The sequence below is a fragment of the Oreochromis niloticus genome, linkage group LG18, assembly GCF_001858045.2.
Source record: "Oreochromis niloticus isolate F11D_XX linkage group LG18, O_niloticus_UMD_NMBU, whole genome shotgun sequence".
NCBI classification, from domain to species: Eukaryota; Metazoa; Chordata; class Actinopteri; order Cichliformes; family Cichlidae; genus Oreochromis; species Oreochromis niloticus.
In genome coordinates this window covers 27,049,378-27,063,499 of record NC_031982.2, presented here as the reverse complement: position 1 = coordinate 27,063,499, position 14,122 = coordinate 27,049,378, and the positions used below count along the sequence as shown (strand labels likewise).

The 14,122-nt window shown below is 39.0% G+C and overlaps 1 protein-coding gene across 1 annotated transcript in view; it reads left to right on the top strand.

Moving 5' to 3' along the window:
• lig1 (ligase I, DNA, ATP-dependent) overlaps positions 1 to 14,122 on the top strand; it is a 66,052-nt gene that overhangs the window by 1,730 nt on the left and 50,200 nt on the right. The window contains exons 3-7 of the mRNA XM_019347486.2: positions 1,990 to 2,170; positions 7,363 to 7,519; positions 9,091 to 9,228; positions 12,042 to 12,425; positions 12,578 to 12,686. Of these exons, the coding sequence (XP_019203031.1) occupies positions 1,990 to 2,170; positions 7,363 to 7,519; positions 9,091 to 9,228; positions 12,042 to 12,425; positions 12,578 to 12,686 (969 nt within the window). The remainder of the gene's footprint in view (positions 1 to 1,989; positions 2,171 to 7,362; positions 7,520 to 9,090; positions 9,229 to 12,041; positions 12,426 to 12,577; positions 12,687 to 14,122) is intronic.

Below are 14,122 nucleotides of genomic sequence, written 5' to 3'. Positions count from 1 at the left end.
GGCTATTTTAAGGAATAAACCACATAATAAAACTGTCATATTATCAGAAGGATGGAGATTTTTACTGCCTATAATGCAGTTAAAATACCTGCATTTGTATTCAGGCAGAAGCATAAAGCGAGGTGGCTGATATGGTGCATACTGATACCATTTTCAAACATATTTTTGTGTTGAAAGCCCACCCACGCGTGGCGTATGTGCAGTTATCTTCGCTGCTGAGTGAAACTTTGTGTCCAGTAGTTCCTATCAAAAGATGAAGAGACGAGAACTTCAGTTTCTCATCTCCGAGCTGCTTTGGTGATAAAATGTTCATTATCTCTAGACTCTTTAATCTTTTAAGTACGTCTTAAAACTCACTTTAATTGACTTTCCTTTCTGTAATGATCGCCTCATCATTGCTTTGACCTCTTTTTACGAGTCTTACTTTGATTTTATAGGTTTTCTTTTTTATGATAGATTTTACTGTTGACTTGATCCTTTAAAAAATGCCTAATATCGCACCTTGTGGGTCAACATTACTACGTGAATTAACCTTAAAGGGTTCTTTTATGCTTTTCCTTGTTTTCTGTCATTAATATACTGTTAAAATGGTGTCTGTTTATATCAAATACAATTAGAGTTTTGAATAATAAAGTCAGCGTTCATGTAAGTAGTTCCTGTGAACCGACTCTTTAAGCCTTCTGTTTGTGATGGGCAATCATTTAGAATAAAGTCTCCTAAAGGTGGCTTTTTAAATATTGCGAGTTTAAAACCGTTTAAAACTTAACAAATGTAAATAATTTTGTCAATATTATATGAAGAAACAATGGCTTTATGTCCTAAATATCTACAGAGAGAAGATATTTTACCTCAAGTTGAACAAGGGCTGCACTGTACTTTTATGTAATACTCTGTAAAGGTTTGTGTATTCAGTGTATCTTTAGCAGTCAGGCAGGTTATTAGCGCTTGTTTTTTTTTTTAGCATAGCAAAAGACCAAGTCCGTTGTTGAAATTAGTGTAGCTTAAAAAAGAAGTATCACAGTTTCACACATCTGTAAACAATACACAAGTTAGCAAAATACTGCCCCCTGGTGGTGACAGCTTTAGTTAAACTTTGCAGAAGGTCATTGCAAAGTGTACCTTTAAAAATAAATAAATAGACAAATGTAAAAGGAGTGGGAGACCTCAAACAGCTTTTTCAGACAGATGATGAGCTATACTGCCCCCCCCCCCCCCCCCCCCAAAAAAAAAAAAGATATATAGATATAGTTAGAAAGCTAGTTCACTTTCTAGCTGCTGACCTGTTTGGGTCAGTGATGCCATGTCCAGCGTTCAGCTGTAAAGCACACTGACTGAAATAAACCCTGAATGACGAATACTTATTTTTCTTTGTTTGTTTGTTTTGTTTTTTTCAGTGTTTTAACATTAAAATGTAAATAAAAGTCCTTCATCAAACAAGCTGTTTGCACAGCTTCTCTCGCACAGCTGGTCCCCTCTCTCTTGGAAGCAGTTATTCCAGCAGCAGGGAGTCTTTATTAATTTTAAAGCTTTAGTTGCTGATTATTTTATACATATAGATTATCTCTAACTATAATACCATGTTTGTGAATTCTTTCTACACAAGCAGTAGCTTGTGTTAAGTAACCACACCTTATAAAAGCACAATTTTAATTCTGTGCTGGTGACGTCTGATTTATCACAATATATATTATATTATGATGCTCTCAGGTTGCCTGGCAACCACCTAACACTGGATTACAATGACAGTAGAGAAGGGCATGTACCATTTAATATAAAATGTATTGTGACAAAAAACCCCTGACGTGTTAATGTAGATTAATAATTTATAAATAATGGGCTAAATAATATGTTGAACTGTGAATCATGCAAAGCTACTCAAGTAAAAGCACAGAATAAAAGTACTGAGATGGAAATAAGGCCAATAGGTCCCTTTTAATGCTTTATTTAAAATTTGTGATATCTGAAGTGTGTTTCTGTGGTCATCTCCAGGCCTGTCAAGAGTCCTCTGAAGGTGCAGAACGGTGTTCAGGAAGCAGAGTCGCCCATCAAAAAGGTTGTGAAACGCTGCCGTCAAATCCTGGACAGCGATGATGACGAGGCCCCAGTTGTTAAAGAACAAGTTCCCAGCAAGGGACAAGGAGACAAAGAAGCTCCTGATAAAACAGAAAAGGTAAAAGCGACATGTGGTTTTATAATTGGGACGTCAGAGTTCATTTAATCTGTTAAATTCAACACATCAGCTGCAATTTGTGAGTGACGTTTTCACCAATAAAAGACTGACAGATTGATGGGATGTCATGGTGCTAAACAAAAAAGCAGGCATGCTTTGTGGAAACACTGAAGCAGCGTGTTACCCATCAAATGTTGAAACGAGTGTAACGAAGACTCTTAGGGCTCCTGTAGGCATATCAGTGCCTATTGTTGGTTTGGTTATGGGGAAAAACAATGCTACACAAAGGCCTAGTAATTGTATGGTGAATCACAATGTTGAATACATTTGTCAATAAGCCATGTAATGAAAAGACCTGATTATCAGCTTTGGCTGTCTCTCAGCCACCTGTTGTTTGATAAACACTTCTCTTAACCAGCCTGTTTATTTTGTTTGTTGTATGTCAGCAATTATTCACTATTTGTTGATTGAGAGAAGTGATTATGATGATACATGATGTTTGTCAGGCTGCCCTCACCTCAAATCCCTTTCATATGGGTGTAATTATTAATTTTTTGTGACAAGTTACTAATATATCCACTCTTGTACTCTTGGCAGTGGAGCAGCTCCCCCGCAGATAAATGCAGGGCAGCGACTAAAGATCACTTTCATCAGTAATTAATAATCCGATTTGTTATTAGTCTGTAAAATGGTAAATGAAGTGTCAAAATACCTTAAGTAATCTTGTGATGCCAAATTGTTTGTTTGCTTGATAATAACTTGGTAAATAATTAATTTTCTGCACTGTGCAGTATTGAAGTAGGTATTGAACTACTTATTATTAGGGTGAATGAACATTAGAAATAGCCTGCAATGTTGGAAAAACAGCAGGTTTTGTCAGTGGACCCCAGGAAACCCTTCATGTCAACGCCACCTTTTGTTTCTTAATTTTGTAGTGACATGGTTTTACTTGAATCCAGATGTTTAACATCATTGGTTTGCTTGATTTAAATGTAGTTTTTGCTGTTCCAGGTCTTGATGGTTGATGCTTAATATTGATTCGGTTTGCCTTTCTACAGCAACCCCTTGCTGTGGCAGAAGCTGGCTGTTTGTGTTGCTCTTGACTTTCTGTTTTGAGTCCTTCGCTCTTTCCAACTATTATTATACGTTTTTATGTTGTTGAGGCCAGTTGGTGGGAGACGTGACCAATTCAGTGAGCTGCTTGTGTCTTTATAAAGAAGGGAACCTTCAGCTGGGGAAGGGGGATGGGGGATCAAAATAGTTTAATAAATGATTTTTATTTTAATGTGATTGTTATGTGAAATTAAGCACTGTTATTCACGTGTTTATGACTTTTTAACTGTTCAGACTTGTTGATGTTCAGTATTGATCAGGTTTGCTTTTATCTGTTTGTATTGATTTCTTTGCTCACTTTCCAACTCCTTTTTAAGACTTATATTTTTGAGTTTTTATTCTGAGGGAAGTTGGTGGGAGACCAATTCAGTCAGTCCATCTCCAGACTTAAAAATTCCCTCCTCCGTGATGTAAACTAGTTTTTTTTTTTTTATTATCTCTTTTATTGAGACAGCAGTTGAACATAACAGTAGTATGCCTTTTTACACTTTCTTTGCTGTCACATTTTTAACTTATAATTAAAAAATAAAGAAGAAAGAAAAAGAAGGGAAAAAAAGGGAAAGAAGGAAAAAAGGGACTAGGGTTAGGAGGCAGCAGGGCAGGTAGGTTTACATAATACTCAGGGTTGTAACATTGGTAAACTAGTTTTAAAGCATAGTGCAATTGTTACTTAAAATGATTAGACAGTATTTATTCATATAATTATTCATTTTTTGCTGTTCTCAAACGAATTGATGTTCAGTATTGATCAGGTTTGCTTTTATCTCTTGCTCCTAGCTTTCGTTTTCACCGTCTGTGCTATAATTATATTTATTAAACATATCTCTCCTTTGAATGTAATACAGAACATTTCCATAAAATAATGAGTGGAAAATTTGAATCTCAACTAAAATCTCCATGAATTTCATTAACTTCAGTAACTATAGTATTTGCTTCTCTCTTATCTTTAATGACAGCAGCATTAATGACCCCAGCCTCGCTTTGACCGTTTCACAAGGAACTTCTTGTCAAGTGGTGCGTTGACACAAAATGCACAGAAAACTTTCATCATGCATAAAGGGCCATCTGAGACAATAGAAAGTCAAGTGACTAGACCTGCAAAGTAAATGGGACTCTGAATTTAAACCATTAGCATTGAGACTAAAGTATCATTATACTTTAGTCATTTACTTTGCTATTGAGGCCAATAGGATGAGGAAGAGTTCAAATGAGAGCTGTAAATAAATTTGTCTCACTTTTCTCCAACCTCTTTGTTCCTTTGCTCTATATCAAAGTGAAACTGAACCATACAGCTACAGCTGCCCTCAAATAGCATCAGTAAGCTTGTTCTCTATTTTTGATCGTCTGTGTTGTGAGGAGAATCCCAGCTGATGGGTGCTTTGTGACAGCATGAAGCAAATATTTCACTGAAGTTGGTCTATTTAAATTGCTGCAAACTCTGATTTCCTCTGTCAGCTTTACCTGGTGTCTATTCATGTTTGTTCACCTCATTTCATAGTTTGTTTGAATGGAATGTACCCTATATTTCAAGGATTAAAGATCTGATGTCTCAACAGGACCTGGAAAAACTAGTCCATGCATTCATCTTTAGTAGGCTTGATTATTGTAACAGCATCTTTACAGGTCTACCTAAAAAATCAGTCAGACAACTACAGCTCATTCAGAACTCTGCTGCTCGAGTCCTCACTAAGACCAAAAAAGTGGACCACATTAGTCCAGCTCTGAGGTCTTTACACTGGCTGCCTGTCCATCAGAGGATAGACTTTAAAGTTCTGATGCTAGTCTATAAAGCTCTGAATGGTTTAGGACCAAAATACATCAGTGACCTCCTGACCCAGTATGAACCTTCCAGATCTCTCAGGTCATCTGGATCCGGTCTTTTATCAGTTCCCAGACTCAGAACCAGACACGGAGAAGCTGCATTCAGCTTTTATGCTCCTTATATCTGGAACAAACTCCCAGGAAGCCTCCGATCAGCTGAAACACTCAGTTTATTTAAATCCAGGTTGAAGACTCACCTGTTCTCAGCTGCTTTTGAATAAAGCACCAAATCCACACTTTTAAGCTTAAATTCCAAAACTTACATTTTAACTACTGATTTTATCTACTGTTTTGATTTTTGATTTTATATACTGTTTTGTTTGTTTGTTTGCTTGTCTTAATCAATTTTAAATCATGCTTTTTATCTATTTTGTTTTTAATGTCTCTGTAAAGCACTTTGAATCACCTTGTTGTTGAATTGTGCTATATAAATAAACTTGCCTTGCCTATATAGACAAAGGTATTGGGCCTCCCTCTTAATCTTTGATTCTTGGTGTTTTCAGTTTGCCTTTACAAACATTTGTGAAAGAATGTGTCATTCTGCAGAGCTTACTGGTACTATATAGGAGGATGCAACTATTGTAACTAGTGTATTGATGAAATGGCTTTCCTCCTAGATATTATGCAATCAGTTTTAAGGAGTTTAATTAAAAAGTTGGAAGTCTTTAGGAACCACAGCAGCTCAGCCATGAAGTGGAAGACCCCATAAGGTTACAGAGCAGGGCTGTGCAGAAGTCACCAGTGCTCAGCTGACTCAAAGCCACCTGTAGCATTAACATCAGTACAAAACTTGTGCACCGAGAGCTTCATCGCTGAGGGGCACCTGTAGGTGTAATGTGGAGGGGGCCAAGTACCTTTATCCATATACTGCACTTTGCTTCGCGTTACATGTAAAAACACTGTCAGATTTTGAGTGTTTCAAATGTTCAGCATGGTGATGGTCAGGTGATTTTGAAAAAGTACTTGACATTGTGTTTGGGCTGGCTCAGTATTTCAGAGCAGTGCAGAATTGCAAATAAGAGGGTGAAGCTTGTCCCAGAAGAATGCTGCTTCTCCTCGGTCGGTGTGGAGTTGTTTCAGTGCAGGTGTCCAGCTCCTTAAATCTTTCACTGTAGGTTCGATCTGCTGTGGCATCAAATGTGTCCTCAAATAAACTTTCCTGTTACTGCCATAGATTCATCAGTACTTTTTTTTTGGTTTTGTTTTGTTTTTTGTTTGGGTCGATCTTTCACTGTGTTGGTCTTTCTTTCTTAACCTACCCCAACCATTTCACCTTGTTTCCCCTTACGAGATGTGATTTAGAGACCCTTCCATCCTCTGAGACTATTGCTAGACTGCCTTCTCTTGACAGGACTGTTGCTGGAGGGAGTCTTGTGTTCTTTATTTAGCTAATTCTGTTATCTGTGACTTTGCTTCTCTGTTTCTCAGTGAACAAAGCCTCTCGTATTGATCTTCTCTCAGTGCACTCACTTTTCCTCGGCCTGATCGTGCTTTGGATTCAGCTGATCCAGTTTCCACAGAGGTCCATGCTGCCCTCTTGCAAACCTTCACTCTAGTCTTGATTTAGAGCTCTTAAAGCCTGTCTTGGATCAGAATAACCATTTTTACAAACGTTTAATTCTCAGGCCACGTCTCCCATTATCACAATGGTGTTTAAACGCTTTTTAGAGATTCACTTCTTTCCATAAATCTTGCGGCATCTAAACATGTTGGCGTCATGCCTAAATGAGCACCCGTGTCACTTTTTGTGAGCTACTAGGTCAAAATATTCTCCATCATAAAGTTTTACAAAAGTGGCATTAAGATGGGTCCTAAAAAGTCTTAAAGCTTCAAGGATTTAAGCATAATTTTAAGGTATTGGTTATTGGTTGCCAAAACTTAGTCCTAAAATTAGAAACTGCATGTCTTCATCAAATTACTTTATTTCACATTCAATAAACAATTTCAGCAATAAAAAAAAAAAAAAATCATTCTTACAACTAAATAATACACAGTACTCGTGTTCCTCAGCAGAACAGGCTACAAGGATGAGCCACACAAACAATCCACAGCGATCCAAATGATATTGTTGCAGACAGCTGGACAATTGTTGCTGTCACTTCCTTTTCATTTTCAGTAATATCTGTGGATGATGACGGCCATGCAAACAAACCATGATCTGCAGTCATTTTGCCTGTTCAAGCTGTTGTTCATGCGCCTCTTGTCATAATGCTTGCCATCACTCGTGCTTGTGTCTTTCAGAAGGATGATGCGTTTAAAGCCGTTCCCACCCCCTGTCTCCACCATCGGCCCCAGCCACGCCTGTAACCCCGGCCACCCCCGCCACCCCTGTCACTCCAGCCACCTCTGCTTCACCGGGGACCCCCAGCACTCCCAATTCCGTCTCCCCAACTGGGATCGTCAAACGCAAGACTGGTCAGCATCTGAACAGATTTTTATTAACTTTGTCTTAATTAAGCTGTTTCAGAATTGTGCTTTTCAGCTCGTTTTCCAAACTTGCACCATTTTGAACTTTGACACCAGCAGAGGATTAATAGCTTTCCTGCCTCGAGCTGTTTTATTTGATTACTTGTTAGCAGGCGCCTAATGGCTCAAAATACTCATTATTTCACAATGAGGGAGAAAACAGGAAATTTATCTCGAACTGAATGCATAAGAAGTTTGTTCACCAGAAGCGGTGAAGTTCATTTTTCACCCTTTTCTTTCATTTGTCTTTCCACACTCTGGTCTGCCTTAGATTGACAACCACGAGACTAGACCGTGATTGCGCTATCATTAATCTCATCTGCTGTACCACGAGTACACCCTCCTGGAGCCTATATCATTATTTTTCTGCACGTCTTTGCATTGTGATAATAATATTATTACTGCTATGTTGTCTTAGCAGTGCATCGTTTGTGCTGACTGGGAGTTAATCGAACCAGCAGAGCATGTCGTCCTATTATTGCAGCTGATTGTCGGTGTTTATTTGGGTGCTTTCTTGGGTTTGCAAGCTTTAGAAACTTTGGGCTTTTTTAAAAAAAAAACAAGGCATAAACATATGTAGTGATTATTATTTTATAGCCTCAGTTGGTACACAGCAGCTTGAACGTTTCACATCTGCAAGATAAAACTGAAAGAGAGCTGCTGTTTCTTATTTGTAAATTCTTAATCAGATGATGTGTGGAAATTTCTGCATTTAAAATGAAACTGAATGGCCTAGTGATTTTTTTTTTTTTTTTTTTTAACATGGCTCTTTGTAGTTGCTGTCTTTCCCATATAACACCAGATATGTTGGAGTTTGAACAGAGAATTTAAGCTGCTTAGAGTTTTCTAGCATTCCAGCTTTGTCTTCATTTGAGAAGCACCTCCTCTCCCACTTTGTTTCCTTCATCTTAGTTTTTGCAGCAGTAAAAGTGGCTCGTTCTCTTCTCATCGTCCCGTTCTCTTTGTGTTTGATGACTGCAGTGTTTGCTTTCACCAGTGGCGCGTTGCCACAATAAGAGCCCCACCACCATCACTGCTGGAGAAAACATCACATTAAAGTAACTCCCTAATTCGACCAGAAATTGCATTCTTAATGTCCCGGGTTAATGCTTTCATTATAATATCCAGAAGAAAAACATCAGCACTGCTACCTGTGCTAGAACCCCTAACAAGGGCCAAAACAGAGGCGGATGTGTTACCAAAACTGAAATTGCCCTCGAGCACCACTGCTGCATAAAATTGCAGGGTAATTTACACTGGAACCGTAAGCTGCTGTGCTGCATAATATTCTTCAGGATGGAATTAGTGTTTTCATTAGCAAAGTATGTATCTATGATTCTCTCTCCCTTTTTTTTTCCCTTCTTCTTCTTGCCCTACATCTGCAGCAAGAGAGGAGACTCGTCCTGTTTTCATCTCCACATTCTCTTACTGTTTGATCCTGGCATGATTTCAGCTGGGATGCCTCTTTCTTTTTTTTAAATCATCTTCTTTTAATGTAATGCCTGTCCTGATATGTGCAGCAAGGAAGATGTTCCCTAAGAGGAAGCTCAATGAGAGCGGCAGTGGCAGCGAGAGTCCGAAAGAAGAGGCAGAGGTCAAGGAGGAGCAGGGTCAGCGAAACAAACGGCCACGTGTGGAGACCAGTGCCAGCGGTGAAGGTATGCTTTCGCTTCTGCTGCGAGGCTGATAACCAAGTTTGGCTCCTGTACAGGTTTGGAAAGTCCACTTGGGAGGGGAAGTTGCACAGACACAGCGGCTATAAGGGCAAAAAATCAGCATGCTATATAAACAAACTCACATATTATCATTACTAAAATCCAGTTTTGGAAACATCCTCTCAATTGTATCCTGACTAAACATATAAAGAATACTTTTTGTTTAGCAGTGTCACAGTACCAAACAGCTTATTTTCTTGCTGTACATGGTCTCATCCAGCCATTTGTTTCCAGAGATTTTATGGCCGATTGGTTTGCAATAATAAAGAGCAACAACTTGGATAATTAATTAGATATTAATCACCAGGCAAACACTTTTCAGTTCCAGCTCCACAAATAAGTGTTTCCTCTTTATTGAATCATGAATTTGAAAGATTTGAAGTGAAAGATTAAACATTTTCATTGCTGTCTCTGCTGTCACAGGGCTCTGGTAAATTGCGGCATGCGTTTCGTTTCATCATGGCCTTTTTCTCTGAGCTTAACGATGAGTGGAGGAACACAAAATAATGTAGACTATTGAATCAAACAAAGTAATCTCTAGTTGTAGTCCTGTAGATGTATGTTGTTCAGAGAATTATGGTACAGTGACGAAGTGACTATTTCTGATACTGACAGATCATCTCAAACAATGCAGAAGTGCATTTCCTTTAGTTTTGACTTGTGAGTGGGGACGAAAGCGAGTCACCCCCCACAGGATCCGACACAGTTTATGGATGTCCACTTCTGTCCGGGCCAGCTAATGTTAGTTCATAACTTAATCCTCAATTCTCTTCTGCAAATAAAGGGCTAAAGAAAAATGGTGAAACAGCCCTCGTGCTAAAACTGGATTACATAACAGCGTATATGTTCATCTTTTATGTACAGACTACTGCGAGGATGAAACTCATTTCACAGCTCCACTAGTTGTAGTTTAACTACACATTTAATCCCTGAGATATCTCAGTATAACAAAAAGAAGTGCAATTTCAACTGTATGTCTCAGTTTTAAAAAATGCTTATGAAGCAAATGAAAGAAATTTGTCAGCACATCTCTTTGGATTCAGATAAATAAGAAATTAAGAAGATTATGTAAGAAATTAATATTTAAAATGACAGAAAATGTTTTGGTAGCTCATTGTCCAGACTGTCCTGTGATTATGAAACAGAAACTTTTTGTTAATTTACAGAAAACGTCCTTTTTTGTTCAACTGCGTAGTGACTTTACTATAGAAATGTATGTTTTTTTTTAGATGATGGAAAAAAGGGACTTGTTGCCATTTAATTGTTAATTTATTACTTTACTTTATTATATAGATGTATTATGAATGACCACGAGGGAAGTCTTTATCAATAAAAAAATAAAAGTAAAATAAAAGCAAAACTTTTGAAAATACAATTAAAAATAAAAAAATGATGCCCTCCTTTACCTTTCCTTATTCGGTGGGCCGATTCTGGCCCCTGAGCCTTATGTTTGACAGTCCTGGTCTACTATTATGGTGAAGTGCAAATAGAGAGAAATGCAACAAAAACAGCCTGAGATTCAAAGGATTGAGGATAAAGGGTAATGATTTCAGTCTGTTACTGCAACTGTAGGAGCTCTGCACTGTGATGAAGCAAAGTTCATTTTACCATCTGTGAGATGCAAACTGAGAAATTCACCATCCACAGAGCCTGTTTGGCTTTGTTTAATCGGTTTGTCTAAGTTTTGACACAGACACTCAATAAAGGCAGAATTATGAAGAAAATGGAGCAGCCCGACAGTGTATACCTCCACCAAGGCTGAAAATTCACTCCAAATCATATTAGTCTGTGATATTTTCTTGAGAAGATGAAGGCTATTCAAACACGATGCAATGTCCAGTTTTGCCCTGTCTCATAATTACCAACAGTCGTTCTAAATGGCCTTGAGTTAAGAGCTAACTCCAGAAAATTAATCCTTCTTAGTTGTGCTAAATCCATCTTCTCACAAGATTTTTAGGTGAGTCTGTCCATTAACTTTTTGAGTAGTCCTCCTAACACACGGGCAAACAAACTGAACCAATCACATCACCACCTGGACAGAGCTAAAAGGTTAGAAACCGTCTCAGAGCGGTTCACTCCACATGTGTTCTCACTACTGCAAATACTCTATTTGGTTGGGGTTGGATGCTGCATGGGTAGAGCATCTTGTACTTTCTCAGCGTGAATCCACATGTGGTCAGTCACGCATCACATGCAGTTTAAATTTGGGAAATGGCAGGTTAAAGGCTTGTATTGGACAATTGAGAAACATCTAAAAAAGGTTAAAGCTGAAGTGTGCTTGAAAACCACTTTAGTGTGTTTGAAAAAAAACCAACAAAAATTGACAGCAGCTGAGCCTGGTGCCCCCCCACTCTTTTTTTTTTTTCCACAGACAGGGAAATGGCTCTCCTTCTCTTTCTAAAGTTGTCTAGTAAAGTAGCAGCTGTGACTACTGGGTTTAGCGGTCCATTCCACCACTTACTTTAACGTTTGAATGAGAAAATTAAAGTTTCATGCCGCCCTCCTTACCCAGCCAGTATCATGACCCCAGCTCTGACTGCTGGGAGTCGGTGCTACAAGTTTGTCAATAGTAATTTCTCTTAGCTGCCTTTCTCAGGTGAAAAGGAAACCTCAGAAATATAACCTGCGGCATTTACTGAAGGAGGCGCTTGCGTCTTCAAACATGGGCTCACAAAAAAACTGGGTTGCCCTCAGTAAACCTGCTGGCATTTTTCTCTTCAATGACTCCACTCCCTTTCTGTCTTGTCCCTGTGTAGGTAACGCAGATGAACCCATGGAGGAGGACACAAAGGAAGAAAGGGGGGAAAAGGCAGTGACCGAGGCTAACAACCCAGGGGACGAGGAGGTGGAGAACAAGAGCAAAGAGGAAGAAACTGTAGAAAAAGAGGAGCAGGTGGAGAAAAAGAGCTCTGATGAGAAAGAGGAGAAAGCTGAGGAGGCGGAAAAGAAAAATGAAGCAAAGCCGAAGACAGATGACGATGATGAGAAAGGGCCTGCCGTAGCCAAAACGGAGGTGGTTGAAAAGGACACGCGAGGCACAGAAGAGAGCCCGAAAAGTCAAACGGTGAAAAGGCAGAAAGAAGCAAAAGAGCAGAAAGATAAGGAGCCGGCCAGGAAAGCCCCCATCAGCAGTTTCTTTGGTGAGAAGGAATTTGCATAGTTCTGTGCTTGCATAAAAAAACAGCATGTGAATGTGCTGTGCTTTTATCAGTTTGGAGAACAAGGTAAAATAATTCTCCACTTCAACCCCTGCATCACCCTCACCTTGTCTTTTATTTATTTCCTTCGATAGCTCCCAGAAAAGCAGCAGTGAAGACGGAGAAGCCGGAGAAGAATGAGGGGGAGAAAAAGACGAGTCCAGAGAGGAAGAGGTCAGAGGAGGAGAGTAAAGACACGAAAGGGTAAGACAGGCGCAACAGGAGGTTACAGGTAGCTCAGGCTTGATAAGCCTGCCACCTTACTTGCCTGTTTGTTATCTTGCTGGAACACTAAACTTATCCACATGTCGGCCTGTTCAGCTGAGCTTCACCCCTGACCTCTTCTTACTAAAGTGTAAACTGTACGTGCATGTGGGGAAAAGAAGAAGGATCAAAATTTAGTGACAAGGTGTAGAAGAGGAGAAGGAGAGCAGCTACTGAGAATTATTTCCATTATATTCTTCAGTGACTACCTAATCATTTTATTATGTTGATTGATGGTAGCTGCCAGAGAGGTTATATTTTATTGATTCAAACTAGGCACTCACACTGCAAAGAAACACTGAATTCAGTTCCTTTTTCAGTTTTGTAAAGATATAGTTCAGGCATCTACAAAAATGATGAAAAAGAGAGAAATGCATGGTTACTTTGAGCTTTGAAAGAATAAATGTAGAAAAAAGATGGCTGTGAAGGCACAGCTGGGTGGGTGGATGAGAAATACTGTCTGCCTTTGAGCAGTCTCTATCAAGACTTGTAGCCAAAACAGGTGAAATGATGCTGTCATTACATTTTGTTGGTGTTAACTAATAGTGATCTGCAGTAAATGCGAAAAATTCAATAGTATATGACATCGATTCCTTAAAAAGTGAATCAAACCAAGGTTATTTTCTTGCATTCATCACTACAGCGATGTGCTTGTTTTGTTTAGGAATGTTCCTGATGATTAATTGTCAATTAAGCGAGAGGGAAAAAAGGACAAAAAAACGATCGACTGGGTGATTATTCTAGTCCTAAAAATAACAAACAAATACAAAAAGACAGTAATAGGATTAGCAAAATAGATTAAAATCTGTCAGTGTATATTTATAAATGAGTGTGCTTTCTATTCTACAGATTTCTATTCAAGGCTCAGGAGGCGTGCCACCCACCCTGGATAAGTGGGCATTATCAAGCTTTTTCTTTAAATACTTATAAATGTTTTATCTAAGTAGTCCCAATTACTTCAAACAGTTGCTGTCGCATTGAGCCATTTTCAATCCGTGAAATCCCGACTTGTATAAATTTGCTAGTGAATATTAACACCAGCACTGATGTTTCATTACGGTACAGTTGTACCTTTTAGTCTACAGTTGAAAAACATGCTTAAGAGTGCGCCACCTCTTCAATATTAAACAGGCTGTGTCATCAGGTTCTGCTGTCCTCTTTCCTCTTCCTTCCTGATTTAAAGAGACTCGCTCGTGTGAAGAGGAGGAGGGCCTGGCTGGTTGCAGCTACTTGGTCTCAACCATAATTATGCAGAGCTCTTCAGTGTAGAGCACACAAGTGTTGGGGGTGAAGAGGGGAGCAGATTTTGCTGCACACACGGATAACGAACACTATCATCATCATCGCAAATAAACTGTAGTCCAGAGTCTGTTAGT